Source organism: Setaria italica, chromosome V, assembly GCF_000263155.2.
Source record: "Setaria italica strain Yugu1 chromosome V, Setaria_italica_v2.0, whole genome shotgun sequence".
NCBI lineage: Eukaryota > Viridiplantae > Streptophyta > Magnoliopsida > Poales > Poaceae > Setaria > Setaria italica.
Window position 1 is genome coordinate 26,141,269 of NC_028454.1, and position 27,630 is coordinate 26,168,898.

A 27,630-nucleotide genomic window follows, 5' to 3' on the forward strand; every position below is an offset into this window, starting at 1 on the left:
GAGCAGCGGCGCACGCCCATGCCACGCCGAGGAGGACGACGAGGAAGCGAGCGAGCGCCGCCATGATATGCTCCCCTGGACCGGGGGGCAGATGGATGAACGAGGCCGAGTGTGTGATCGATCGATGAACCACCGGATGCGTGGGAATATATAGCCAAGGTCGAGGTGCTGCATCCCAAACACTACCACAACAACGTGCGTGCATCGCAACGTAGGGGCTGTCGTGGTCTACAACTATCGCGACAGCCCCTACAGATAGTGTGTGGCATGGCGCGCGTCGCAAGCGTAGGGGCTGTCGCCGTCTAGCACTGGCGCACAAACTGAACCCCGCGTCCCCGCACAACCCACTTTGCCGTGCGTCAGTGCGTGCGTCCCATCGTCCAGCAGCCCACTTCGGCCTGGTTGCTCTCCACCGTGCATGCCCGGTGAATTGCAGTGTCCTTGCGGCCGGTCGTGCGCGCTCTTCTCGGCCAGCATCTTCCACGAGCGCAGCCATCACCCCTTGCCCCTTGAGCGCGGCACCAGTAGGGACCACGAGCTTGAAGCATCAGCAGCATGCCGGCGGATACGATTTTTCTTCCCCAACAAATCAGGACGAAGTGTGGTGGAAAAAAATCTCTCTTTTTCTTCAATTTCATCCCATCCACTCCACAACACTTCCGTTCCACCAGCGGTGGGGGTTGCCCGAAACTGCCGGAGATGATTGATTGCAACTGATTGATTGCAACTGAGTGTATTAGTAATAAAAAAAATATAAAGTTGTCTTTACCAAAATCAAGAAAGCATGATGATTAAATCCCTGCTGAAGAACGTCAAGACGAAATATACGCTTTCTAAGCTGAGACACATAAATTCGTTCCCAACAGCCAACAGCAGCCCTACCCGCCAAGGCGCCACCACCACGTCGCGTCGTCATCGGCGTTGCCGCAGAATCGCAGCCACGCCCAACTCGTCCAGCCCCGCTGCAAAGCACGAGGCCGGCCCCGAAACTCCTTGCCCAGCCTACTGCCACGGCGCCACCATGATGTTGCATCGCAGTCATCGTTGCCGCATGCTGGTAGAAAACTTGCCTCTAGTTTCGGTTGGGAGGAGCTAAATCTCCCGAAAATTCATCCGGAATAAAGTAATCGAGACGAAAGGGGGTCTTTTGTCCTGGGATCCACCGGAACTAAAAAATTTCGAAAAACAATAAAAAATCCTCACGTCGCCGGGCGGTCCCGTGCCACCGGCCTTCGCCTCTGCCGCCAGCCGCGCTCGGCCTCCACCTCCGGCCTCCGCGCTCCGCCTCCGCCAGCGGCCGCCGTTAGCCCACGCCCGTCTCCCGCGTGCGCCGCCTCCGCCTTCGGCCTCCGCGCTCCACCTCCGCCGTCAGCCACCGCTCGCCCGCACCCACCTCCTGCACGCGCCGCCGGCCTCTGCGCGCTGCTGGCCCGCCCACTCGTGCGCCGCCGCTCGCCCTCGCCCCGCTGCCGCTCCTCATTGCCAGTGAGGGGCAGCAGGGGGAAGGGGAGGGGTGGCGGGGCCCGCGCCGGAGCCGGCCTGCTCGCCTGCAGCTCGCCAGCGCCCGTGCAGGAGGCCTCTCGCCAGCTCGCCTGGAGGATAAGGAGAGAAAAAGAAGAGGATAAGGAGTGGAGGAGGAGAGAAATAGATGGCACGGGAGAGATAAGGAAGAGGGAGGGGAGGCATCGTGGATGGGAAGGACCTTTAGCCCGGTTGAAAATTCCAACCGGGATAAAAGTGGAGTCTATTGTTCCAATTGGAATTTCCGACCAAGATAAAAGGGGGTTGCGTCCGTGCCAGCTCTTTTCAACCGGGACTAAAGCTCCTCCCGTCGATGTCTTTTCGGTTCTTCATTTTTAACCCGGGATTAAAGCCCCTTTAGTCACGGGCCCAATGCTAACCGGGACAAAAGAGGTTAGATGGAAGGTTAGTTCTCTACTAGTGGCAGAATCGTCCGAACAAACTTGTCCAAACCCTACCGCCCCGTTGCCGAGTCGTGAGGTCAGCCCGGAAAGGGACCACCGCATCCGGACACCAGTCCTCCGCCAGCAATGGCTAAGGGAGCAAGGTTGCACGGGATTGCTCGAGGAAGATGAGGAGGGGAGGTGCCGCCACCGCAAAGCCGCACCACATGCTGCATCACCGCTGTACTGACCTTCCAGCCGCACGCCGTCGCCGCGTCCTTGCTGGCAAGTTGGAGAAGAAGATCATAATCCCTATCCGCCGCAAGCACGTCTTGTTTGCAAGTCCATGTAAGGGCTTAGCCGGATCAAATGTACCCGGTTCAACCGGGGCTTTGCGTTACCGACCAAAGATGGGAAAGCTGTCTAGAATTTGGATTGTGTGCGCGCGCGTATGCGTGGTCGAGTTTCTTGGACCTTGGGTCCCCGGCATTCGTTGATGCAGGTACGAACACACGAGCCAACCAAGGAGGGAAAAGGATACGGAATAGAAGTATGGGATGCAAAAAAGCTCGATTCATGGTGTCATTTTTTTTTTCATCTCTCTCTCTGCATTGTAGATGGCTAAATGAGCGGTCCGGCACTACTTGGCACTGACACTATTTGACCCAGCACTATTAGTCACCACACTATTAGGCACCATTGTCCAATCGTGTCATGTCGTGTCGGGATGCTGTGTCGATCTTCTAGCTCAGACACTGCACTACGCTATTTTCATAGTGTCGTGCCGGCACTATAGGCCCGCCGGCTCAGTGTGCTCATGACGGTCCTAGCACTATGCATCCACTCATTCAACTCAAACTTTATTAGATTCATCACAAATTCATATAGATATACATTAATTCATCCATTCCATCGTAAAATTCGTATAGAGATATGTGCATTTCATCAAATAGTGTAATATATATCTATTTCACATTACTACAGGTCGAAGTAATCGTGCCACATCGTGTCTAGTCAAGAATCGTGTCTTGCCTAGGCCGGTATTATGGGCCTGTATGGTGGTCCAAGCACTAAACTATGATAGTGCCATGCCGGCCCAGGCACTATTACCATAGGATCGGGTCGTGTGTTAGTATCGTGTTTTTTAAGTTGTGCGTCGGGCCGCCCGATGAACCTAGCCCATTTGACCATCTATACCGGGCATATTGCGCTGCAACCATATTTCTTCTTCTCTCTCGTGCATGCGGGACAGCGCACACAAGTAGGAGTAGAATAGCCAGCTTTTGTCATCTCATCGGAATAACCGTGTTCATTTTCGCCGCAATAGCAGCTATGCCGACAAGAATGCAAAGCCCAACAGTGGGGATTTACTGTTACACCCAGTTTTAAGGGCAAAATCAGATGAATAAATTACATGTGTGTCAGGATCAAGTTTCACACATGCAACGACTTCAGTAAATACTATAAACAGTGCCATAACGTAAATAGAGTATTAAATTTATTACATGACCGAAAGTCTTTAATTCGAATAGCAAAACGAGTCTTCGTTCTAGCAGCGGAACTCCAACAATGACGAGGACTCCACAGGCAGTTGACTGGTGGCACACGTACGCCTAGAACTCCTCAAAGTCTTCGGAACCTCTTCAAAGTTGACTTGGTCTAAGTAGTGATTTTAGCAAGGGTGAGTACACTTATGGTTGGTACTCAGCAAGTGTGGGGAATATGTAGTGTAAGGCTATTTAAGGATAGGCTAAGGTTTAATAACATTTCAACATTTTAATTGGTTGGTCAAGTTTTATTAGCAATTACTAAGTATAAGTTTATACCACCCACGTTAAGCACGAACATAAAAAAAGATAACAGTAATAAATAACAACAATTTAATTGACTTTCGATAGATTAATCATGTGAGGGTCCAGGCCGCTCTTGACCATGAGCACGACTGATATATCAGTTTTACACTCTGCAGAGGTTTTACACTTTCACCACAAGTCGTGTAAAAATTTGAAAGAACTTTAGACCCAACCATACTGTACCGGCCAAGCACTCATCATACTACCGAGGTGTGATTGCATAGGGATGCTACAAGGCCTTTACAAAGATTCCCTAGTAAGTAGTAACCCGCTAAGGTTTCAGGTCGAAGCAGAGCATAAACCTCTCGCAAGACTGCGAAGCTACTATAGAGCAGATCAGTTTGAGGGTCGAGCTATACCCCATCAACACCTCCCCTCTTGCTCTCTCGGTAAAATTATCCCAAACTAGAGTCTCTAATTAGTTAGTCAAGACCAGAGCCATGTAGTTCTTGTGGTTATACTGTTTTCCTGCATGGTCGCTCCATGTTCCAATTAAGCATGGTGTTAATGGAAGGTATATCATAAATAAAACAAGTTTAATGGTTGGTTCATTAATACCACCATACCCAATTAGAGCAACAAAGTAAGAACTACCCAATATTATGTAAACCCAGGTTGATTAGGGTATACGGATAAAACTAGGCACACGTTAAATAGAACCCATCATGTTTATAAACATAAAGTGCATATCATATGTGTATTGAATATAAAAGTAAAGGTTGCATAGGATAAATTGTGATTAAGGACATGACTTGCCTTCCTGAACTTGCTCTTGCTGCTCAAAGTTTTCAAAGCTTTGCTCTTCGAATCCCTCGAACTGCGATCCTTCTATGCACATCAAACAAGTACATACGAACAAACAAAGAAGTAAAATAAGAAAACAATACATCAAACAGTAGCAATAGAACAAAACAGGATCATAAAATTAATCTATGCATCAACATGAACTCACACGCACAAGAATTGCTTAAAACAGATTTAAAACGCTAAAGATATGAGCTAAACAAAGTTCATGGGCTTAACTGTGAGCAAACTAAACTTCTAGGGGCTTAAACTGAAAGAAACCAAAGGCTAAAACCTAATTAAACATATAAACAGAAGGTCTAACACGTAAAGAACAGATCTAGGACTGCGGGCGGGATTTTATAAAAAGTAGGGGCCTAAATAGAAGGAAAAGGACTTAGATCTAATTACTTTTGAACTAGTTGGATCTTGAGTTCAAAAAGAGAGAATAGAAGGGCCTTTTAGCAAAAGTGGCATGGGCGGCTTGGGTTGACCAGTACGATGATCGGTTGACTTCGGTCAGATCCAATCCAAGTCGTTGGCTCGCAATTGGGCGGCTGGCGGCTGTGGTGGCGCGTGGGCGGCGGCAAGCACAGCAGTGAGCGGCGGTGTGGCAGGGGACCTCACCGGAATCAAGCGTAGCTCGAGCAGCAGTTCACGCTTTTCAACAAGGATTGTCCTGGGGTGAGCTGGGGGCGCGGCTAACCGATTTAGGCAGCTTCCACGGCGGCTGAGGTGACGATAGCGCCAAGCGATGCGTTGAGCGGCTCGATGAGAAGGTGGCAACTTGTGCGCACAAAAGAAGGCACCTTCTCGTGCTGATGTGGCGAGCTCGTGCGCACGAAAGAAGGCACGAGAGTGCATGGGATCTTCACGTGAAGCTTCCTGACCTCACGGCAAAGCTCCTGGGAAACTCCTTGGCATCGGGAGGGCGGCGGGAGTGGAGATCGAGCGTGGCGGCCTAGTGGCTAGGGTTGTGGCACTGTAGAGCTCGAGGGCGTGGAGCTAGGGTTTGGTGAGGGGCTTTGGAGGCGGCGGCGGGTTTTATAGGCCTGGGAAGGTGGCCTTGGTGTGCGGGCCACACATCGGGGCAGATACGGGGGTGTCTGGGACTCGAGCTCGAGTTTGGCTCGGGTACGGAGTGGTGGAAGGGATGACGGGTGGGGGGCACCCATCAGCGGTCGGGCGGAGGCAGGCGCGGGAACAGGCTGTCGTGAAGGAAGTGGGCCGCTGCTGGGCTGGTCTGCTAGCTTGCTGCTACTGTGGGCTAGGCCAAAAGAAAGAGCGGGCTAAAAGGAGGAGAAAAGAGAAAGAAAGAAGGAATGTTTTCCTATTGTTTTAAAAGGGGTTCACACAATAATTCAAACATGAGTTCAAACATAAATTTGAACTCAACACTCAAAGAGAAATGCACCAGCATGAATGCAACAATGAAAGCCTATCATTCATTAACTTATTTTAGAAAAGATTTAAATGCCTAATCAAATAAATGTATCCTTAGAGAATCCTTAGGTCCTTAAAAACAAGCAATTAAATTCTAGCAAATTCTTAAAAATTTTATTAATTTGCAAAACTTGAAAATTAGGGTGTTACACCTACTATATCCACCTCGTGTTGCCACGACCTTCCACGTAGCGCAGGCTGTGGCCCATCCATTGTAGGCCGAAACAAGCATCGGCATGGCCAACCTCAATAGCCATCATCTTACACCTCCAGATGTGCCACCTCCTATCTCCACCCCCGCCCAATTGTTCATCGAGACGCACTCCTCCTCTATCTCTGGCGGCTCCCACTGTCAGATCCGTGATTGCGGCCCTAACCTAGCTTGGGCGGGCTCGTCACTGTCACGCCCCCACTGCCGGATTTGCGGCCGCCGCCCTAACCCAGCTTCAGCGGGATCATCATCATGACATCCCGCCTCCCACCCCCAGATTCGTGACTGCCGCCCTAACCTGGCTTCGGCGGGCTCGTCACCGTGATGCCCCAGCAGCCTCCGCCTCCCGCCCAGCTCCGGCAATGCTCCTACCGCCTCCGCCATCACCCTCGATGGCCGCCCTGCTAACCACTCAACATGTGACCCGGCCTCTGCCTCCCGCCCAGCGCTGACGGCACCCCCACCATCGCCCTCGACCACCGGCACGCTAACCACTCGGCATGTGACGCCCCCGCCCCAGCGACCACTAACGCGGCCGGTGGCGCCCCCGCCACCTTGTCTCCCCGCGCCGCACTGCGCTACCCGCCGCCAGCCTAGCCTGCCTTCCTTTTGCTATGTCTGGACAGGAATGGAGACTAAGGGATTCTCGGGCCGCTGACGACTTGCCGGAGGGCAGCCGCTGCTGCCACACTCAAGCTAGGAGACAAGGAGGAAGAGGATTAGCTTGTGGCCATTGGATTCACGTCACGCACGAATTGTATAGGGATTCCGACCTAGGTGGGCTGGCGTGCTCCACCCTGCCGTGAACGGGCCATTTTTGGGCCATTGGTAATCGGCAAGGCAAAAAAACGATGGATGTGCACAGTTCGAAAGCACACAAAAAACTAGGGAACATGAAAATATTTTTTTTGAACGAACGGGGAACACGAAAACATTGGCTAGGCCCGAGCTGAAAGAGCGCATGGCCTAGTAGCCAAGCTAGAACAGCCCGCTGGAGCTAAACTCTAGAATAGGGGAAAAAATGACTTAGTTATCTTGGGGGACAGGAACAGACTCCGTGCCCGGGGCTTGACTGCACCCCTCATCTATCAATCTAGAAGCGACGAAGTCGCGGATCATTTTTGCGGTGACACGACTTTGTCCGACGATAGTTGTAGGTGGAAACTTTGGTGGCGCTTTGCTTGGAGCCATTTCTCTCTTTCGCACAGTGTTGACAGTTGTCTACAACGAAGACAAAAGGGAATTAAGAACAAAACTAACTATAGCAAGACAAAGTGCAACCAAACCAAAAACGGAGTAAACACAAAGGTGGAATGGAAATGAGTGGTGAAGAGAAACATACCTCGAAGAAGGAACGGAGGCAAGAAGCGGACGTCTGGCACGCGTGAATGAGAAAGAAGTGGCCCAAACAAAGAACCCTAGTGATCCCGGCATTATATAGACCACCAAAAGGGTACGAGATTCGAAAAGGCGACGCTTTGATTAATATGAGGAGATGTCTTTTCATGAAAGAAAAAACACTAACGAGCTGAAGAGGAGAGGCACTTTGGGAAGTCCTTGAGCTCCCCAGCTCGGGGTGAGACAAGTCGCTAGTTCGGCTCGTCAGAAATGACCCTCGCTAGCGAGGGGCTACATTGCCCCCCACCCCACCACCACCTTTAAATTGCTTGGTCCCCTGACTCTCCTAATTTGTTTGCGAAGTGGTTTTGCATAATCTGTAGGAATGGACCATGAGCGCGGAGTGCCAACTTCACGTGTGAAAGGATGGCCGCTGTGCAGGCGGGAAGCGTTGCCTGAAGACGGTGAGCCTGTGGCTCCCGGTGCTGGGTGGACCGCGGTGAAGAGAAGCAGCGGAGTACTTTTCGGCAATCAGCCGTTTCACGAGTGGAAGGGCCTGGAAGGCGCGAAGTTAGGCTAGGAGGACTTCGTGAGAAGAGGCGACTTCGGGTTCAGCTGTAAAGTGATGAGTAGTGCAGGTGGTGTAATGTTACCATAATGACCCTAAATATTCTTCAAATAAAGTGATAAAGGGGGGTGATGTGTTGTAAATTGTAAAAATTATGACCCTGTAAAATGGAGCCGTCATGAATGAAGAAGGACACGTTCTGGACGGAGGGGAAGTTGTTTCATGCTCACCCGAAATCATTTTGCATTCTGTTCCTTTCGAGCTGTTTGGCCCTTCACTTCGAGACGGTTTCCTACCCCAACAGCCTCAAAAGCTTCCAGGTCGGCTTTCTCCTCCCCCTTGCACCCACACAGCCTCAGCAAGAGGTGGCCCACATGAACGATCTGTTTGCCATTGTAGAGATTGTTGTCATGCTCGAGTTATGCCTACCTCAACAGAAAAGAATCTCCAGTTCGTGCCCTCAAGAAAACTGTTCGTTGCCTGTAGCTGCTCAATTCCACGCCGAGGCATAGTGCTGGTTCTCAATCTGCCAGGATAAGAGCCTACCAAGGCTATACTTGGCAGGATCCTACCTCTGCTAATAGATTGCAGTTCTGTGCTTGCCGCTATTTCTTGGATGCGAGTAGCTAGCTCTCTTTATATGGTCGCCGATCTCGACCATCAGACCGTGAATTGACCATATGATAAGTAAAAGTTCAGATGAATCACGACCTGCCGGAGGTCGTGTGATGTTAATTCCGGCAGATGAATCTCGATCTGCAACGGCGGTGCGATGTTGATACCAGCGAGAAGGCCGCCTTCAGAATTTCAGACGAATCGTAATCTCCAACGGCGGTGCTATGTGGATTCCGACAAAAAAGGTTGTCTTCAGAATACAGATGAACTGCAATCAGAACGATGATGTGATGTTGATTCCGGCAGAAATTTAGGGGCAACAATCGACACTGAGCCATGAGAAAATAATCTGCAACATCCATGTCTTGTGGCATTTGTGCTCTGCTGTTTCTGGTATCCTTTGGTTGTCATATATGGACGTGAACGTGGACGTATTGTATCCATACGCTACTCTAATGGAAACTGAGACACGTTCCAATACTTTGTCTCCTACGCGGCAGGCTATATGCCTTACATAGAGTCCAATTTATTTACCTACTCCCTCCATTCCAAATTCTAAATCGTTTCAAATTTTCTGGATTCATAGATGCACCTAGAAATACTATATCAACCTAAAAAAAAGTTAAAACGACGTATAATTTTGAACGGAGGGAGTACAATATATTGATCTGACCGTGTTGAAAACTGTAGGTAGATCAAAAGGCTATTATTGGACTTATTAAAATCAACGATGTAGACGTTTATCGATTAACTTCGTAATTTCATGGCTTTGGTCATTATATTGTGCCGCCGGTGGCTCTTCACCGCCTCCATCTTAGATACCGGTGTAACTTTCCTTTCCTACAATATATATGGACTTCCAAAAATAACCTGATATTGATTAACGTGGTGCTATCTCTGGACTTTTAATTTTCTTTCTTTTTTTATTCCAAATTATGCTGTTTGTGGTGGGCTGTATATGAGATGAACTCTTTGATTAATCTACACCCACTGCTAGAAAACTGAACATTAATCCCGGCTGGTAGGCCTCAAATCTCTCAGAAATCCATCCGGGATAAAATTTTCGAGACGAGAGGGGTCTTTAGTCCCGGGTCGTTCAACCAAAACTAAAGACCCCCTTTAGTCCTAGTTGACTAGGCGTAGGACGGGCCCTCTAGTCCTGGTTAGTTTTACCAACCGGGACTAAAGGGCATACGTGCATGCGCCTGCATATGCGCCTGCATGGCCCCTTTAGTACTTAACACTTTTTTTATAATGAAATCAAACTAGTATCTACACAAATCAAACTAGTATTTATACAATTACTGTATATACAATATCTAGTATATTATACAATTCTTAGTATATTATACAAATCAAACTAGTATTTATACAATTACTATATATACAAAAATTTGTCCATTCATTTCTAGGATCCTCGAGTCGTGGTGTTGCTCGGTGCATCTAGTGAACGTCTGTCGTAATGAAATTCTTCCTTTGGATTTATCACCTCATCCACCAGAAATCCCATGAGACCATCACATATTGCCCCAATTTTCTCCTTCTCCAAGATGCTATGTTGAATATTCCACATGTGTAGTTTGGAAGTATGTGAATGTTACACGAACAATTAAATATAAGGAGCTAGAAAATAATTAATTATTAATAGTTTTATTTTACGTACATTCATTTCATGCGATGTCCTCGTGGCCTTGGGTCCCACAAAACTGTACAGGTGCTCACAGATGTAGTATCCACATAGATTATTTCCGAGTTCCTGTCTTAAACACTTTAGTGGGAAAAAATAAGTTATAAAATATTCGTGTTATAGAATGTACAAAATGTTCAAACTTCGTACGTACCGGGAAGTCTGTTTTGAATGTAAGTTTTTCTTTGAATGGACCTTTGTGTTTCTTGAGGAATTGTTTCCATGCACTGCGGATTAAAATAATAAATGATACAGTGTTAGGTGCAAATTTAGGAAACAAACTTTTGCATAGAGATAAAGGTCTAGAATTATTACAAGTTTAGCATATCTTGAATGTCTTGGTAATCCTTCGGTGGTTTCCTCAACAAATCGAACACAGTGACGGCTTCTATCAATCTCAATTATTATGAGGATCTTGTGGAAATTGCATACATAAATGTTCATATTAGAGGTAACTAACATTAATTAGGTAAGAAACAAGAAAACAAAAATAGACGGTATCCACACTTACTCAAAGTTGTATGGCAGTAGTATGTAACTCTTGTAATGTTGTTTGTCCAAGAAATTGTATGCCGCCTTCAATATTTTCTTTGGCTGATCCCGTATCTAGTTTTGGTCAACGAGCGATGGATCCATGAAGCCAACATGGAATTATGATTCTTTACGGCACATCTGAATTAGCATCCTACATAAAATGGAAGATGAAGTTAGTAGGGAGACACATGCATAAAAAATAATGATATGAGCCAAAATTTACATATAGATAAACAGACACTTACAGAACTCAGGCGCTGATGAGAGAGACTTCAAGGGTATCCTAATGGTACACTTCATATATATCCTTCAATTGCATCCACAGGACTTTGTTACCTTCGTCGAAAAAATCTATCGGTTTAACCCGAAGACCGAACATTTGCCTCTCGTCGGTAGACTCCTTCATGTACCATTCATGGCATTCGTACATCTTCGTGGATAGCTTCTGTACCAACTCAAGCCTTACTAGAGGCTTGCCTATCTCAAAGGTCCATTTAGGTATAACTGGCTCTGGACTTGGCAGATCAAGTTGCCCTAGAACTTCAGCAAGGGACACACCTGTTTCTTGCATGAATTTCACGATATTTATTTGTTGTTCTAAGGGCATTGCTGCTATCTTTTGAGTGTCTTCATCTGGTAGATCCCCGAGTTGGGGGATAGTACGACTTGAAGACAACTTTCCTTTCCTTTTTTTCTTCTCATCAGCCTTAACTAACGCTCGGTCGTAGTTCGATAGTGGCATCATCTTCTTGGTTTCTTTTGACATCTTAATAAAAAATTGTAATTTTGCTAGATTTACTAGCTTCGGCTCCATCTCCTTTGCTTTTCTCTTTTGAGCAATTTTTTTGAAGAACTCCTTGCATTTTGCTTGGGCTACCTCCCTTGATTCCTCATTTGTCATGTCATAGGCTACCTTCTTAGTGGGTTCAGGCTCCTTTGTTTTCTTCTTTTGCTGCCTTAGCTTGGAAGGCAGTGGTTGCAACTTCTTTAGAGGTGCTGCAGGTTCCTTGCTCGATGCGGGTCTTAGTCCCGACGACGGTGATCGGGGAGGGGTGTTGTTGTCGTCGTCGCTCGCACCACAAGGATTCAATGGAGATGGAGACGGTGACTGAGTAGGAAGCGATGGTCCTGGTAGTGATAATGGTCCTGGAGCATGATGTGCTGGAGATAATTGTCTTGAGCTTTAAGGAGATGGTCGCTGCGAGGGATCTACCGGGAGTAGTGATGCCTCTATGCCGGGGATGATGATGTAGCGTTTGCGCCATAGAATGATCCCGTGAAGCACATCTCCTAGTGTCCTTTCCCCATCACCTCCTGGGAGGTTGAGCTCTAGGCCTTCATATTGCCTATCAACAAGCTGCTCTAGGCTGATGCTGGCGTAGCCAGGTGGAATCTCCATGCCATTGCTTGTCTGTCCTGGTAGGATTGGTAAGGCACTCCCGTACGCCACCTGTACATATAGCAGAAATAAAGAAGTTATTAAACTCCTGAGGCGTGGATTGATTGAGAAGATTGCATAAATTATGTATATGTATACCTTAATAGTGATGTTGCTGAACGGTCTATGCAGCTCACATGAGGTGCATTGCATGATGTTATCCACAGGGTAATGTTGGTCGTCCACGGGTAATCTTAGCATCTGCTCATTGGGGAACTTTGTGGAAGCACAACTGCTTCAGCGTTAAGAAGGGTTGATGACGTTTGGACCCGGTAATGCTCCAGATTGAGCCATCTCGATAATTTCCAGGGCCCCTCGATGATTTATTTCCTCCTGCATTCTTACTTCTGGTGAATGCACTTTGGCATCTAACATGCACCGCCAGCTCTCCTCTTGCTGTTCCTTTCTTCACTTGCGGCTTCTGTACGAGTCGATGTCCCTTTGGAAAGCGTACTTTCACAGAACGATCCCATAGACTCGGCAACGTCCTGGGTTCTCGGGATTCCTGAGCACCAATGTGAGCTCATCAGTCTCTCTATCCACCTTCAACCTCATAGCTTTAGCATCTTTAATGTTCTTGATAAGCCTTTCGGCCTTCTGATGTATTGTTTCATTGAAGATAAGTGTCCCATCCTCTTGGCTCAGGTTGCCTCCATGAGCGTAATACCAAATTTTCAATCGATTGGGCTAGTCAATAGTTGCTGGTGCGATACCTTGATCGATCAGGTCTTGTTCCATCTTGTGCCATTTGGGAATTGTAGTGCTGTAACCACCTCACCCTAGACGATGATGGTACTCCTTGCTAGCATTGGCAATGTTGACGCGAACATTACTTGCACCGCCTTCGCTCGTCTTGTATTCGACAAATGAGTCCTAGTGGTCCCTTAACTTTGGCCACTCATCGAAATCTGGAGTTCAGCCCTTCTTGATAAAGTTGGCATCCAGCATCTTCTTGAATGTCTGGAATTGGGTGGCCATCTTCTTCAGCGTCCACTCTTTCACATCTTTTTCTACGACACCTTTGGTAAGTGTGAATTGTTTCTTGACATTTTTCCACAACATATCCCTTTTGTGTTGGCGGGAGCACGTATGGATCAGTGGATTTACCCTTCCACTCCCTGATGCTATTGGGCACATTGTCCCTTACGATTGTCCCAATCTGACTCACGTACTTTCTTACCACATGTTCGGGGGCAATCGTCTTGCCCTCTTTTATCACTTCCGTGATGTGAAGCCTTCCCTCCATTATTTTTGTACGACCTCGCGGTTTATTTTGGTTCATCGATCTAGAACGCTAATAGTTCAAGAATTATTAATTAGTGCATAGTAATAATGAATATGAAATTATAGATGGGGTAAAACAATGGAAATGGTATATACCTCGTCGGAACCTTCCGTCACGGCAAGATTTTGCTCGAGCTCGTGCTCTTCATTGACATCACCGGACATGTTGAGGGACATGTCCGCCTGGCTACCCTCTTCATCGGTGTACATTACTGGCACGTTGGAGCCACTATCACCAGCAATAATCTACTCCATTAAATACTCCATCTCAGCTACTTCAAACACACATGAAATCATAGATACATTAAGGTATATACATGAAATCATAGAACAACCATGAAATAAAAAGAAACTGACTGAAACCTTACATTAAATTATATATACAACACCTCTAACAAATTTACTATATGAAATTTACATGAATGTCTTGAATGAAGCATACATGAAAAGTTACAAGAAATTTAACGTTAAAAATAATCATGCGATTATATACAACACCTCTACTTGTATATTGTCACAAAAATATTCTTAAATTATATATACAACACCTCTACAAAATTTCTACTAAATTATACTAATTTTCTATAAATTTCTACTAATTTGTACAAATTTTACTAATTTCAAATAATTTCTACTAATTTTCGAAGAATTTATACTAGATTATACTAATGTACTAAAAATTATACTAAATGAATACTAAATTATACTAAGCATTTATACTAAATTATACTAAGCATTTATACTAAATTATACTGGTTTTCTAAGCATTCCTACAAATTTCTACTAATTTTCGAATCATTTCTACAAATTTTCTAAGCATTTCTACTTATTTTCTAACTAAAAAAAGTAAAAAAGGGGCCCTTGCGTCAACAAGCCGCGGGCTTGCGTCAGCAAGGGCCCCGGCCGGGGAGAGGGGGGGCACGCCACGGCAGCCCGTACTGGCGGCAGTGGTGGGGCGGCAGGCGACAGAGGTCGGGGCGGGATACGGCGAGGCAGCGGGCGACGGAGTGGCGGGCAATGGAGTCCAGCGCGGCTGGGGCAGGCGACGGAGGTGACGGAGTTCGGCAACGGCAGCCGGGGTGGCAGGCGACGGAGCGACAGGCGATGAGGGTGGGTGACGGAGATGGAGGCAGCGGGCAACAGTAGTCGGGGTAGTGGGCGACGGAGCGGCGGACGACGAGGAGGATGGCGGGTCGGGGCGGCGGACGGGGCTAGGGGACGATGGCACGATCTTGAAAAAATGACTAAGTGTTGGAACCGGGGGAAGGAGAGATGAGCGGGCGCTTTTAACCCCCCTTAGTCCTGGGTTGACTTTGCAACCGGGACTAAAGGCGTTAGTCCCAGTTGCCAAGTCCACCCGGGACAAACCTTAGTCCCGGTTGCAAATTGCAACCGGAAAGGGGGGGTGCTATAGTCCTGGTTGGAATTGGCAACCGGGACTAAAGGTCCTTTTTGGGATTTTTCAATTGCCGCCTATTTTGCAAATAGATTTTATAAATGTTTTCAACTACTTTTTGGGAAGGAAAAAATAAGAACTCTACATATTTCGAAAATGCAAACAAATACTAAATTAGCAAGTATATTTAAAATTATTTTGAATCAGTCATTAATTCTATACCGGTTGTTTTAGTTTCTAAAATAATTATTTTAATGCATCACTATCATCAACAAAGTATTCAATCTAATAATTTGAAAGCGTAAAAATTTCAATTGATGTACGTGGTTAACATTGTTTATATTGATCGAATACATTTTCACCTCAACTAATTTAAACACACAAATTTATATATGTTTTCCACTCATTTTGTAATGAAAAAAATAAAAAATTTACATATTTCGAACATGCAAAAATATATTAAATTAGCAAATATATTTAAAATAAGTTTGAATCACTCATTAATTCTATACTAGTTGTTTTAGTTTCTAAAATAATTATTTTAATGCATCACTATCATCAACAAACTATTCAAATAAATAATTTGAACGTGCAAAAAATGCAATTGATGTATGTGGTTAACATTGTTTATATTGATCGAATAAATCTTCACCTCAACTAATTTAAACACACATGAAATCATAGATACATTAAATTAAAAATTGTATCAAGTAGTACAATTAATGTATAAACATGAAATCATATAACATTACAATATAATTCACCATAGAGCATTACAATATAATTCAAAGGTTCTGATGGCCATAGAGCATTACATAAAGGTGAACTATATTTAGTGCATTACAATGTAATGTTAAAAAACGTCTTCTTGACCAAAGTTCCTCGGTCATGATCGCGGTGTGAGTATGGAGCCTCTTCTTTTGCTAGCATGTTGCTTGGGTCAACTTCGACAGCGAATGGAGGCATGCCATAAAACTGATCATAATCATTTGACTGGTCTGTTTTGTCCTTGGCTCGATGATTTTTCTTTTACTTGGAAGAACTATGTGGCGCTTTGGCTCTCATGGCTCTTCTGAATTTTTCTTGGGTTTGCTAGACATGTCCTTCATGTAGAAAACCTGATGCACATTATTGGCAAGGATGAATTGTTCATCATTGTACACAGTCTTGGTCAGATCCACTATTGTCATTCTATATTGATCTTTCGTTACGCCACCTCCAGTTAGCTCCACCTGGAAATGGAATTGAGTGATGTTCAGCGATCCGTATTCGAGTTCCCATATCTCCTCTATGAAACCATAATACGAGTCCTTGCTCCTATTGCTGTCTATGGTATCAATGCGGACACCACTATTCTGGTTCGTACTTTTCTAGTCTTAGGCTCTCTTGTAAAATATATAACCATTTATCTCATAACCCTAGAATTTCACGATTGTGCTAGAAGGTCCCCTGGCTAACCATGTGAGTTGTTCATGAATCACAGAGTTACCTATAAGGTGTTGACGCAACCAAATCCATGTGATGACAAATAATCCAGATATTGGATTTCGTTGGGTATCAGGAAAATAGAATCTGCTTGTGTTTCTTGATATACAGAGCCACAAAGGATGATTGTTGCAGAACAATGAAGTGTGCTTTGTGGAACAAATTAGTATAATTGTTCAAACTTGATTTCCTTCCAAGGGTCCCTGTTCCCCGTAGCCTCCCCTCATGGCGTGATATTGGAACTCCAATCAAATTAATTGAGTCAATAAAGTCAACACAAAACTGGATGACCTCCTCTATTCCATATCCCTTGGCGATGTTTCCTTGTGGACGGGCACGATTATGAACATAGTTTTTTTGGACTGACCTGAACCTCTCGAAAGGCCACATATTGTGCAGGAATACTGGATTGAGAATAGTAATCTCTTTGACTAGGTGAACCAGGAGATGCGTCATAATATTGAAGAATGATGGTGGAATTACCAACTTAAAGCTGATAAGACATTATACCACATCATTCTATAGCTTTACTAGCTTGGTTGGATTAATTGCCTTCTGCGAAATCACATTGAGAAACGCGCATAGCTTTACGAGCACCAATAAGACCTTCTCTGGTAGAATACCCCTTAGTGCAACCAGAAGCGACTGGGTCATCAACATGTGTTAGTCATGGGTCTTGAGATTTGTGAACTTTTTTCTTTTATATTTATTATTCCCTTTATATTCGAGGAGTACCCATACGGAACCTTGATACTATTCATGCATTCAAACATGCTATCCTTCTCTTCCTTGCTGAGAGTGTAATTGGCAGGAGTAAGTAGTGCTATCCATTATCTCTTTTTTTCGGATGTAGGTCATCTCGTTGCTTCATATGTTTCAGGTCCTGTCGTGCTTCCAATGTATCTTTTGAGTTCCCATAAACACTCATGAAGCCAAGCATGTTCACACAAATATTCTTCATCAAGTACATCATGTATATTGCATTGCAGACCTCTAGTATTTCCCAATAAGGTAGATCCCAAAATATTAACTTTTTCTTCCACATGGGTGCACATCCGTTATCGTCGTTCAGAATAGGTTCTCTACCAAGATCATTTCCAAAGACTACCCTTACATCCTTTATCATCTCACTGATACACTTTCCATTACGGTGTGCAGGTTTTTTGTGATGGTCTGGTGCCCCTTTGAAATGAATCCCTTTCTTTCTTAATGGGTGGTTAGCTGGGAGAAATCGACTATGGCCCAAATACATGGCCTTGCTACAACGTTTCAAATACATGTTGTTTGTGTCATCTAAACAATGGGTACAGGCCCGATATCCCTTGTTTTTCTGTCCTGAAAGGTTACTCAGCGCAAGCCAATCATTGATGGTTACGAACAACAATGCTCGTAGGTCAAAACTCTCTTGTTTATTCTCATCCTACACACATACACCTTTTTCCTTCTAGAGTAGTAAAAGTTCATCAACCAATAGTCTTAGGTACACGTCAATGTTGTTGCCGGGTTATTTTGGGCCTTGGATAAGCACCAGCACCATAATGAACTTCCACTTCATGCACAACCAAGGAGGAAGGTTGAATATACATAGGGTCACAGGCCAAGTACTATGACCACTACTCAACTCACCGAATGGATTGAATCCATCAGTACTTAAACCAAATCTTATGTTCCTTGCATCACTTTCAAAGTCCATGAATTCTTTATCAATTGATCTCCACTAGGCCCCATTCACGGGGTGTCTCAGCATCTCATCTTGCTTACATTCTTCTTTGTGCCATCGCATCAACTTAGCATTCACCTTGTTTCTGAACAAACATTTCAAATGTGGTATTATAGGAAAATATCACATCACCTTCGCAGGAACTCTCTTCTTGGGAGGCTATCCCTTGACATCACCAGGATCATCTCGCCTGATCTTATACTGCAGCGCTCCGCACACAGGACAACCATCCAATTTCTCATATTCAACACCACGATAGAGGATACAGTCATTAGAGCATGCGTGTATCTTCTGAGCCTCCAATCCCAGAGGCAAAGAATCTGTTTGGCTTCTTATGTTATGGATGGCAATTCATTATTCTCGGGAAGAATGTTCTTGACAATTTTCAATATCCCCTGAAATGCCTTATCGGACACGCCATTTTTGGCCTTCCATTGCAGAAATTCTAGTGTGGTACCTAGTTTTTTATGGCCCTGCTTTCAATCTGGGTACAACAACTTTTTGTGATCATTAATCATGCGCTGCAACTTTTCTGATTCCTTCTTAGTTTTGCAATCTCTGTGTGCATCCTGTAACACCTGACCAAGATCATTAGTAGGGTCGTCTTCTGCAAACTCATCTTTATCAGCCTCGCCCATTGTAGTATCTGCAAAAGCTTGACCTGCAGCCCAGTCCAGAATGTTGTTCTCATCCTCCTCTTCTTTGCCATCTTCCATTACAACCCCTCTTTCACCGTGCTTGGTCCAAACCAAATAGTTAGGCATGAAACCATATCTAAACAAGTGGCTGTGAATAGTCCTCAAGGAAAAGTAGTCCTTCTTGTTACTGCATTAGAAGCATGGACAACATATGCACCCGTTCTCTAGCTTATTCACTTTGGCCACTTCGAGAAAATAATGCAAGATATTAACAAACTCCTTGATCCGTCTGTCCACGTTATACATCCATAGTTGGTCCATCTGCATCGTATTATGTGAGAAATGAACATATAAAGTTAATGTGATTATAATATTTAGGCCTCGTAAAAAGAATTAGATAAATAAATTATTACGTGAGAAATGGACATATGTTTTCTTATTAGATAAAGAACTTGAACAATATTCATAATTTACACCAATCAACCTTCATAAAGATAAAAACAATTCACATTAAAATTACACCATTCAACATTGATAGTTATAACTAAGGATACATATAAAAGATTACACTCATAACAAAACAATAAAGATACATATGCACTAAAAATTACAGACACTCAATAGTGGACTTCACATAGTCAATTATCCTAAAATAATAGTACAACATATCAGAATGTTCGTCCTCCGAGCCATCTCTCCACTTAACTCAATCTTCTTCGAAATCTATCGAAAGTCACCTCCACATATCCAGTACCAGAAAATAATGACACAACAAAAGATCTTCAAATTCACATAATTGGGCTGAATATCATAAACGAAAGTTGAAATAATTGTCTAAACATCTTTTGGAGCAAGTGCCACATTCTCATAATAGAAATGTGGTGGCACACACACAATAGCCCATCCAGGCAAAAGATCTATCGACTGAGCATGGCCCATGGTGGCAAGCCAAAACCAACCAAAAATCACTAGGTCAAGGTCAGTGAACAGATTTTTTCCTAAAGAGAATATTGGGCCAACATACTTCTATTACGAGAATTAGGCTCCAAAAGGCGTTTGAAATACTATTTGAAGATTCTTTTGTGATATTCAGCTCTAGTTTGTGGATTCGAAGCTCTTTTGTTCTACCATTATTTTCTAGTACTAGAGGAGCGGAGGTGACTCTCCATAGACTTCGGAGAAGATTGAATTATGTGTAGAGAATAGCGTAAGTACATTTATGCCATGTGCAGACACTGTTAACTGGGATTGGAGGAACGGAGGTGATACATCCATTGCCGGTCCATCTGCATCGTATTACGTGGAAAATGAACATAGAGCTTCGTATAGGATTATTGTTTATATTATTTAGTTCTTGCATTAAACATGATATAATTAAATTATTGATCAAAGAAATACAATTATTATTAAATTACAGTGACATGAAAATTTGTAGCAATGACCAAATTCTATTTTCTTACACCTACAATTTATTTACCTTAATTTTATTACAATGACTAAATATTAAAAGCACATTTACTCTATTTTTTCTCATACCTAATATTGATCAAGTTCTTTTAACTGATACAAATTGTATACAACAAGCAAGCTATCCATCAAATTATAGCTCAAAAATATGTATAAATAAAACCTTTACATTCTCCCTCATTCTAAAAAACTTATTTTTCTCCCTCTCTAAAGCATAAAACAAAGCATAATAACAAAAAAAAATGAAGGGAGGATGAAGTAGCTAACTTTCACAACAATTTGGACGAGCGAAATCCCCACAGAAATGAGAAAAAAAAAATTAGGCAGTACCTCTCCTAGGGTTGCTTCGTCACCATGGAGAGGAGGCCGGTGGAGTGGGGAGTGCCTCGAGCTGGAGGAGGAAGAAGAGCTCTCTGCTTGGCAACTTTATAGGGGAGGAGATTTTATCCCGGTTGGAAAATTCCAATAGGGACAAAATACAACCCCTTTTGTCCCAGTTGATGGATGGTTTTATCCCGGTTGGAAGCTCCAACCAGGATAAAAGACACACCCTTTTTTCCCTGTTGAAATTACCAGGACAAAAGACGCACCCTTTTATCCCTGTTGGAATTTCAAATCAGGACTAAACTTTTTGTCCCGGTTAGTTACTCCAACCGGGACAAAGGGTGTGTCTTTTGTCCTGGTTAGGGGCTTTAGTCCCGGTTGGTATTTACAACTGGGACTAAAGCTCCCCCCCACGCAGTGGCCTTCAGTGGCACGCCACTTTAGTCACGGGTCCAATATTAACCGGGACAAAACGGGGTGGATGGAAGGTCAGTTCTCTAGTAGTGACCGTTTAATGTTCAAAAAAATCAACTGTGCATATTTTTTCTTTTTTTTTAATTGACGTGGTAATTTCTTGGTCTTGAGAGTGAACTTGGTAGCTTCTTTTAACCTACAAATATTAAGATAATAATAGATAGATAAGATTTTAAGAGAGATTATGGCAATGCATTACTCAGAGATATTAGTGGTGGAACTGGGGGTGGCCGGCAGGGGCCCTATGGTCACCCCTCAACAATTTTTCTTTTCTAATACTCTTTATCAGAGGACATCTCTACTCTTCCATGAGACTAGGCAATGTAGTCGTTTTCTTCCAAAAGTCGGTGTAATCGTCCGTGAATGAGAGACAGTCACGGTGTGCACACAGGCGGTCACACCTTTCAGGTACGCAGGGGAGAAGCTAGCTCCAAAATTACAGTAGTGCACCGCTTAAGGAGTATAAAAAATATATGGCAGTATATGGTAAATATGAGTGTGACTAGTGGTGAAAAATTTTGTTTCCCAAGCGTATGTGCACCAGGCAAACTTAACGTAGCTTCGCCCTGCAGGTACGTCATCAACGATCATGTGTTCACGTTCGAAATCCAACCGGCAGCTCGCGAGTCATGACGTTTTATTTACATCTCGCGACGGCGCCGACGCCGCCAAGACATCAGTTGCCCGCTACTCGTGGACTGCTGGACTCTAGCTATAGCTCTGCGACACGCTGACAGCTGATGCCCGACGGGCGACGGCCATTGTGCCATCGACGGCGGGAAGGCATTGGCCGCGGCGGCATGGCTGCGAGCCTGCAACGGAGAGCAACATCAGCGACGGCAGGCAGGCATGCATCACGAGCGAGACCCTACTACTTCTAATGTTCCTCCTCCAACTAGACCAATATAAATATAAACAAGCTATATTTTCCTAATCCATATCACCTAAACTATTTGTGATTTAATTTATTGTCTCATATTGAGGAAGATATTGCAGTGAAGGTTAAGACATACAGTGAAGGATCGCGTGCGAAATTTAAATGAACAAGATATATTGACCACTTTTACAAACTATTCGCTTTTATGTATTGACGTTGCATAATTACTATAGTCATAACTAGCTAGTGTATGCTTGTGTGTATAATGAAAAATTAAGGTACATTGCCAAATTCTTGAACCCGTAATAATATTCTCTCCAGTTCCGTCACTGCATGATCCGAGAAATAGTACTTAAGATGCTAAATGCCATTACATAATTAGAGCGAGCCTAATAGCGGCGATACGCCGGACATGACACCATAGTGGCTGGAGGAGAGATGGATGGAAAAGATTCTCCACTTGCCTTGTTTGCCGACACGGATCGCACACATCCTGCAAGAGAATTGCAGTCATGCTTGTCGCATCCTCGCACGTTGTGTCGAAGAAAATAAAAATTAGAATATAATTCTTACAGACAAGTAGGAGTTGTTGCATGAGTTGGTAGATGATAGGGTCCTTGGCAAGGCGCCAACTCCAACTTCTCCTGAGGCTCCAGATGAAATCTTACCAAACGTCTCCGGATAAAATCTTACCAAACAGTTTAGTTAAAAACAGCTCCATATCCGAAGCACTAGAGAAGCCGGAGTCAAAAATAAAAGTGGCTCCTATAGCTCCCCTCCATTATTTAGGAGGAGGCGAAGCCCTGAGCGGCCTTAGTTTGATCATATGTCTTGGCCTATAGCCAAGGGCTTTTCGCAATTATTGGCCTTACTGTAGCCCGTGACGATGACTGACCGGTTGCTGGCCGTGGAGCCCAACGACTGCTGCATCCGTTCACGTGAAGGAGTTGGTACGAGACGACGGGTCCCAGCCGTTGAAGGCTCTCTATCCATGTCTGATCTGAACTGTGACAGGTATTTGGTTATTTAGTTCCGACTAAAATTCGTATCACATCAAATATTTAGATACTAATTAAAAGTATTAAATATAAACTAATTACACAGATGGAGGCTAAGTCGCGAGATGAATTTATTAAACCTCATTAATTCATGATTAGCACATGTTTACTGTAGCATCACATTATTAAATCACGGACTAATTAGGTTTAATAGATTCGTCTCGCAAATTGATTTCCATCTGTGCAATTGATTTTATAATTAGTTTATGTTTAATAATCCTAATTAGTATCTAAACATTCGATGTGATAGAATTTTAGTCCGGACTAAAGAACCAAACGGGTCTCTCTATGGATGCGTTTCTTCTCTCTGTTCTTTAAATCATGTTTTGCTGAAACCTTTTTGAGGCCTGGGTTGTCATAATTCATAAACGAACGCAGAGGTGTGTAGATTAAGTTCACTCTGATCTCTCAAGGAAAGGTATGTCCTAGTAGAAAAAGATGTTCCAACGTAAACATTTCATTAGAAAAGTTTCATGAGATAACACAGTTCCATCTGACATGCAGTTCGAGCTTAACAGCGGCCTGCTTTCGAAAAAAAAGAGCTTAACAGCGGTATCCACCGTTGATGTAAACGACTACATTCGTGTGAGTTTCATTTTCCGACGTCGCAATTGTTTAGTCGTGGACAGAAACTCCTTGTTCTTCAAAAGAGCACGGAAAGGACAGTTTATTTTGCATCCGTGCCCTGGAAGTCGAAGTCGTAGACCTTCGTCCCGTCGGGGTAGAATAGGCCGAAGTATCGCTCGGCGTCATCTGCCCCGTCGCCCTTCTCGTTCTCGTTGAAGAGGGCGAAGATGTACACGTCCATGTCGATGTAGGGGTAGCGCGGGGTGCCCGTGTCGCCGGACAGCACTCTGTTGATGACGTAGTTGTTGTATGCCTTGGCGTTGGCTACCGTCGCCGGCGGGCATTCGATTGTGTCGGCCTTCGAACTCGTCTCGGCATCGCGTGGTGGTTTCTTCCCCAGATTGACTTGTCCACGTGATGGCCACCCAGTCTCCGTCCATACTGTATCGGTCTGACCTGCATTCGAGCCACTGGCCATCGTCTGCCTGAAAATCAAATTAGTTAAGCAGACGAGCAGGGGCTGCACGGATGAAAGAGGTTAGTTTTGTTGTGGAGAGAATCGATTCAGACATGTGAGGTTCCGTCAAGTTTTCGATGGCAAAGAACGTGGCGTCCCTCATCGCGTCCAGTAAGCTGTGGTAGACGTGGCCGCTGTTCGGGTCCGGCACGCCGGGCTCGTAGCTCCCCAGCGCGAATTCGAGGGTGATATTCTGTGGCTCCTTGGCGAGCGCGAGGAACGGGTAGGGGTTGATGGTGAGGTAGGAGCCGGTCTGCTGCAGGAACTGGAGCATGGGCTTCATCACCGACTGCGCGATGTCGTCCCGGAACCTGGCCCCGGACGGCGGGAACGACGGCTCCCTGAGCGCGTCGAACGCGACCGGCGTGGTCACCTTCACGGCGTCGTCGAGGCCCAGCTTCGCCAGCGCCGCCTGCACGTTGATCATGGCCGGGAGAAGCTTCGATGTCAGGTTCTTGGCCTGCTCGAACACCTCGTTCCCCACGGCCAGACCATTGATTTCTGTGTCGGGTAAGTACGCTGCCACGTTTCGCCGCACCCAGTCGAGCGCGTAAGACCGGCTCCTGGCCGCGTCGGCGATGTTGCCGTTGGGCATCATCACCATGACCTTGATGCCGGTGTTGGCCATGGCATTGAGAACCGTTGAGTTGGTGTCGTACATCCTGACCATGGTGATGCCGTTGTCCATGAGTAGCTGCACCACCGACTCAGGGTCCAGCAGGTCGTTCCCCAGTCTCCCATAGTTCACGCCCACCTCGGATGCATCTGCAGTGTGCAACAAGCAGAAACATCAGTTGCCACCTCGTCGCGCCAACATTAACAGAGGCAGCGCCATGCGCCCATGCGGTATTATACCTGCACAGGAAAAGAGGAGCAGAGGCGCTAATGCAGCACCCAGGAAGAAGATGAGGAAGCGAGCGAGCCTCATGATATGCTGCCCTGGACCGGGACGAACGAGTCTGAGTGTGTGACGAAGAATCAGAGGGTGCGAGGGGATTTGTAGCCCAAGGACCCCTTCAACGGATTGGATCGAAACAACCCGTCTGAATGGGACTGAAACATTGAGAACTTCTAGTGTGTGGTGGCGGAACAAGATGTACGTGCTTTGATGACCTGCTGAGTGACTGGTGAGCGATAATGGGTCAGGTATATGCTAAAATTATACACTATATATATCTAGATACGTAATAAATAATATCTATAAATCTTAAAAAGTCAAAACGATCTACAATTTGGAATAATTTGGAACGGAGGGAGTATCTTAGAAAAACATTAAGGCTTTCCAAAGTTTGTCAACATGTACACTTTCTATGTGACCTGAGACGAATATCTTTTTCAATCAACAATAACTGGTCCTGCCCTCGTGCCTGAAAAGTATAATAGGTGTCATTTGTAAACCTTTTATTTAAATTGCATTGGCCCGAGCTAGAACTTGGGACATTGGTTCTGATATGATGAGATGAGTGTAGATCAGTTGGTCACGAAATGAAGATCAAAGTTTTGACACCGTTTGTCATGCAGAAAGCAAGAGACAGAAAAGTATTTAGAGTTTTAAAAGCTATCCCCACCCCTGAGTAAAATTCCACATCTCCATCCACTGGTTTTATGCATGCGGCGAGCTAAAGTGCTGGCGTAGACATATGACATCAACAATGGAGAAATTATGTAATTCAACTCTCTGTTGGCAATAGTGTAAATCAAAATGGTCAATCAAATCATAAAAGGGAGCCTTTTTTAGACAATATAACATGATGTGGTGGAACAGATCCAGTGAACGACGTAAAAGGAGAAAGTAAAGTGTAAACCATCGCCGCCGCCGCAACAAGGAAAGAGGCCACAATGGAAACTTGGAGGTCCCTTCCTCAGGCTAAATAGATGCTTCGTCTGATTGAACACCTTTAGTCTTACGATGTCGATTTAATTTGAGGGCTTCAGGTCATATTAGGTATGTGATCTTATTTATTACTTAATAACGAAGACGTAAAAAAGTAATTAAGATGGAAAAGTGGAAAATTGAAGGCTCTAACAACAATTATGGGCCTGTTTGGTTACCATTGCTTATAAATAAGCAACTTATAAATAAGCAAATAAGTTGCTTATGACCCAAACACCCTTGCTTATAGACTTGCTTATAAGTTGCTTTTGCATAAGCAAATAAGCAAGTTTGGAGCTGCTTATTTTGCTTATGGGGTACTCTTTACCCCCCTACCCTTCCCACTTTTCTCTCTCTCCTCCCACTTTTCTCCTTTCCCCAGATCCCCTTCTCTCTCTCCTTCTCTCCCCCGGCCGGCGCTCCCACCCCGCCCGCCGGTCCCTCCCCGCCGCCGCCCGCCGCCGCCGCCGCTCGCGGCCGCCGCCCGCCGCCGCCCCTCCCACCCGCCGCCGCCGCCGCTCGCGGGCCTCACCGTCCTCGACGGCGAGGGCGGCCTCACGCTCCGCACCGTGGCCCTCGACAAGCTCGACGGCGAGGCCTACGTCAACATCCGCAAGGGCAAGGTCATCCCGGGGTACGAGCTCTCCCTCACCCTCTCCTGGGAGGCCGAGGCCGCCTCCGAGTCCGGCGCCGCCAAGGTCGCCGGCGCTGCCGAGGTCCCCTACCTCGCCGACGAGAACGCCGACGAGGACCCCTTCCTCGCCCGCGGCAAGCCCCTCGTCCTCGAGAAGATCCGCGAGTTCGTCGCCGCCATGGCCAAGGGCGGCCCGGCCAAGGACGAGCTCGAGTCCAAGAAGACTCCCGCCAAGGCCGGCGCCGCAGCGCCTGGCGCCGCCCCGGCTGCGAAGAAGGAGGAGCCCCCCGCTCCTGCGCCGGCTGTGAAGGAGAAGAAGGCCAAGGGGAAGGACAAGGAGGGGTTCAAGATGATTGAGATGACGGAGAAGTTCTACTGCCGCGCCAAGGACATATATGAGATCTTGATGGATGAGAACAGATGGAAGGGGTTCACACAGAGCAATGCAGTAGGCAAATGTGAGGGTAGAGGGAAATGGGATGACAGGGGCAAATGTGTCAATAGCACTCTCATTTATTGCAAATAAGCAACCCAAACCAAACACCTTGACTTATAAATAAGCAACTACAATAAGCAACTTAAGCAACTTATTTATAAGCAATGCTAACCAAACAGGCCCATAGGGTGTAACCTAAGTGGTGTAGAAGGGATGACGAATTTGAAAGCAATGACAAATAATAATAAGTGCATATTTTGAATGACAAATAAGAGAAAAGTATAGGTTTCAATGGCGTATAAGGAATACTCTCAACCTTTAAATAAGTATTGAACTAAACAACAAGAGAATTTTTATACAATAGACCCACATGGGTACGGTGCGCATCGTCCATTTTCTCCATCAATGATTCAGATCTTCATCATGACACATGTTTGATCCAATGTTATCATGATAAGGTATCGTGGGTATTATATTACGGTATTACCTATTTAAATGACGGTCAG

At 45.3% G+C, this 27,630-nt stretch overlaps 2 protein-coding genes across 2 annotated transcripts; one reads left to right on the top strand and one right to left on the bottom strand.

The window, feature by feature from the left end:
* Window positions 1–23,536: 23,536 nt before the first annotated feature.
* Window positions 23,537–25,261, bottom strand: LOC101764205 (glucan endo-1,3-beta-glucosidase 13). The gene is made up of 3 exons (XM_004968938.4): window positions 25,037–25,261; window positions 24,235–24,946; window positions 23,537–24,149 (listed from the first exon to the last, which is right to left on the bottom strand). Exons 1-3 carry the CDS (start codon window positions 25,107–25,109, stop codon window positions 23,765–23,767), a joined length of 1,170 nt encoding a protein of 389 aa, XP_004968995.1. The 5' UTR covers window positions 25,110–25,261; the 3' UTR covers window positions 23,537–23,764.
* Window positions 25,262–26,557: 1,296 nt separating this feature from the next.
* Window positions 26,558–27,214, top strand: LOC101770732 (activator of 90 kDa heat shock protein ATPase homolog 1-like; the record flags this gene model as incomplete). Its single annotated transcript, XM_004971881.1, has 1 exon — window positions 26,558–27,214. A coding segment is annotated over one exon (657 nt), but the record flags the coding sequence as incomplete, so codon positions are not given.
* Window positions 27,215–27,630: the final 416 nt, after the last annotated feature.

Bases quoted from the DNA above. Each gene is read 5' to 3' on its own strand.
- LOC101764205 (XM_004968938.4), bottom strand. From the start codon at position 25,109: ATGAGGCTCGCTCGCTTCCTCATCTTCTTCCTGGGTGCTGCATTAGCG. The intron at 24,947-25,036 runs GTATAATACCGC...TGCACACTGCAG, and splicing joins GCTCCTCTTTTCCTGTGCAG to ATGCATCCGAGGTGGGCGTG. The intron at 24,150-24,234 runs GTCTGAATCGAT...TTTGATTTTCAG, and splicing joins AACTTGACGGAACCTCACAT to GCAGACGATGGCCAGTGGCT.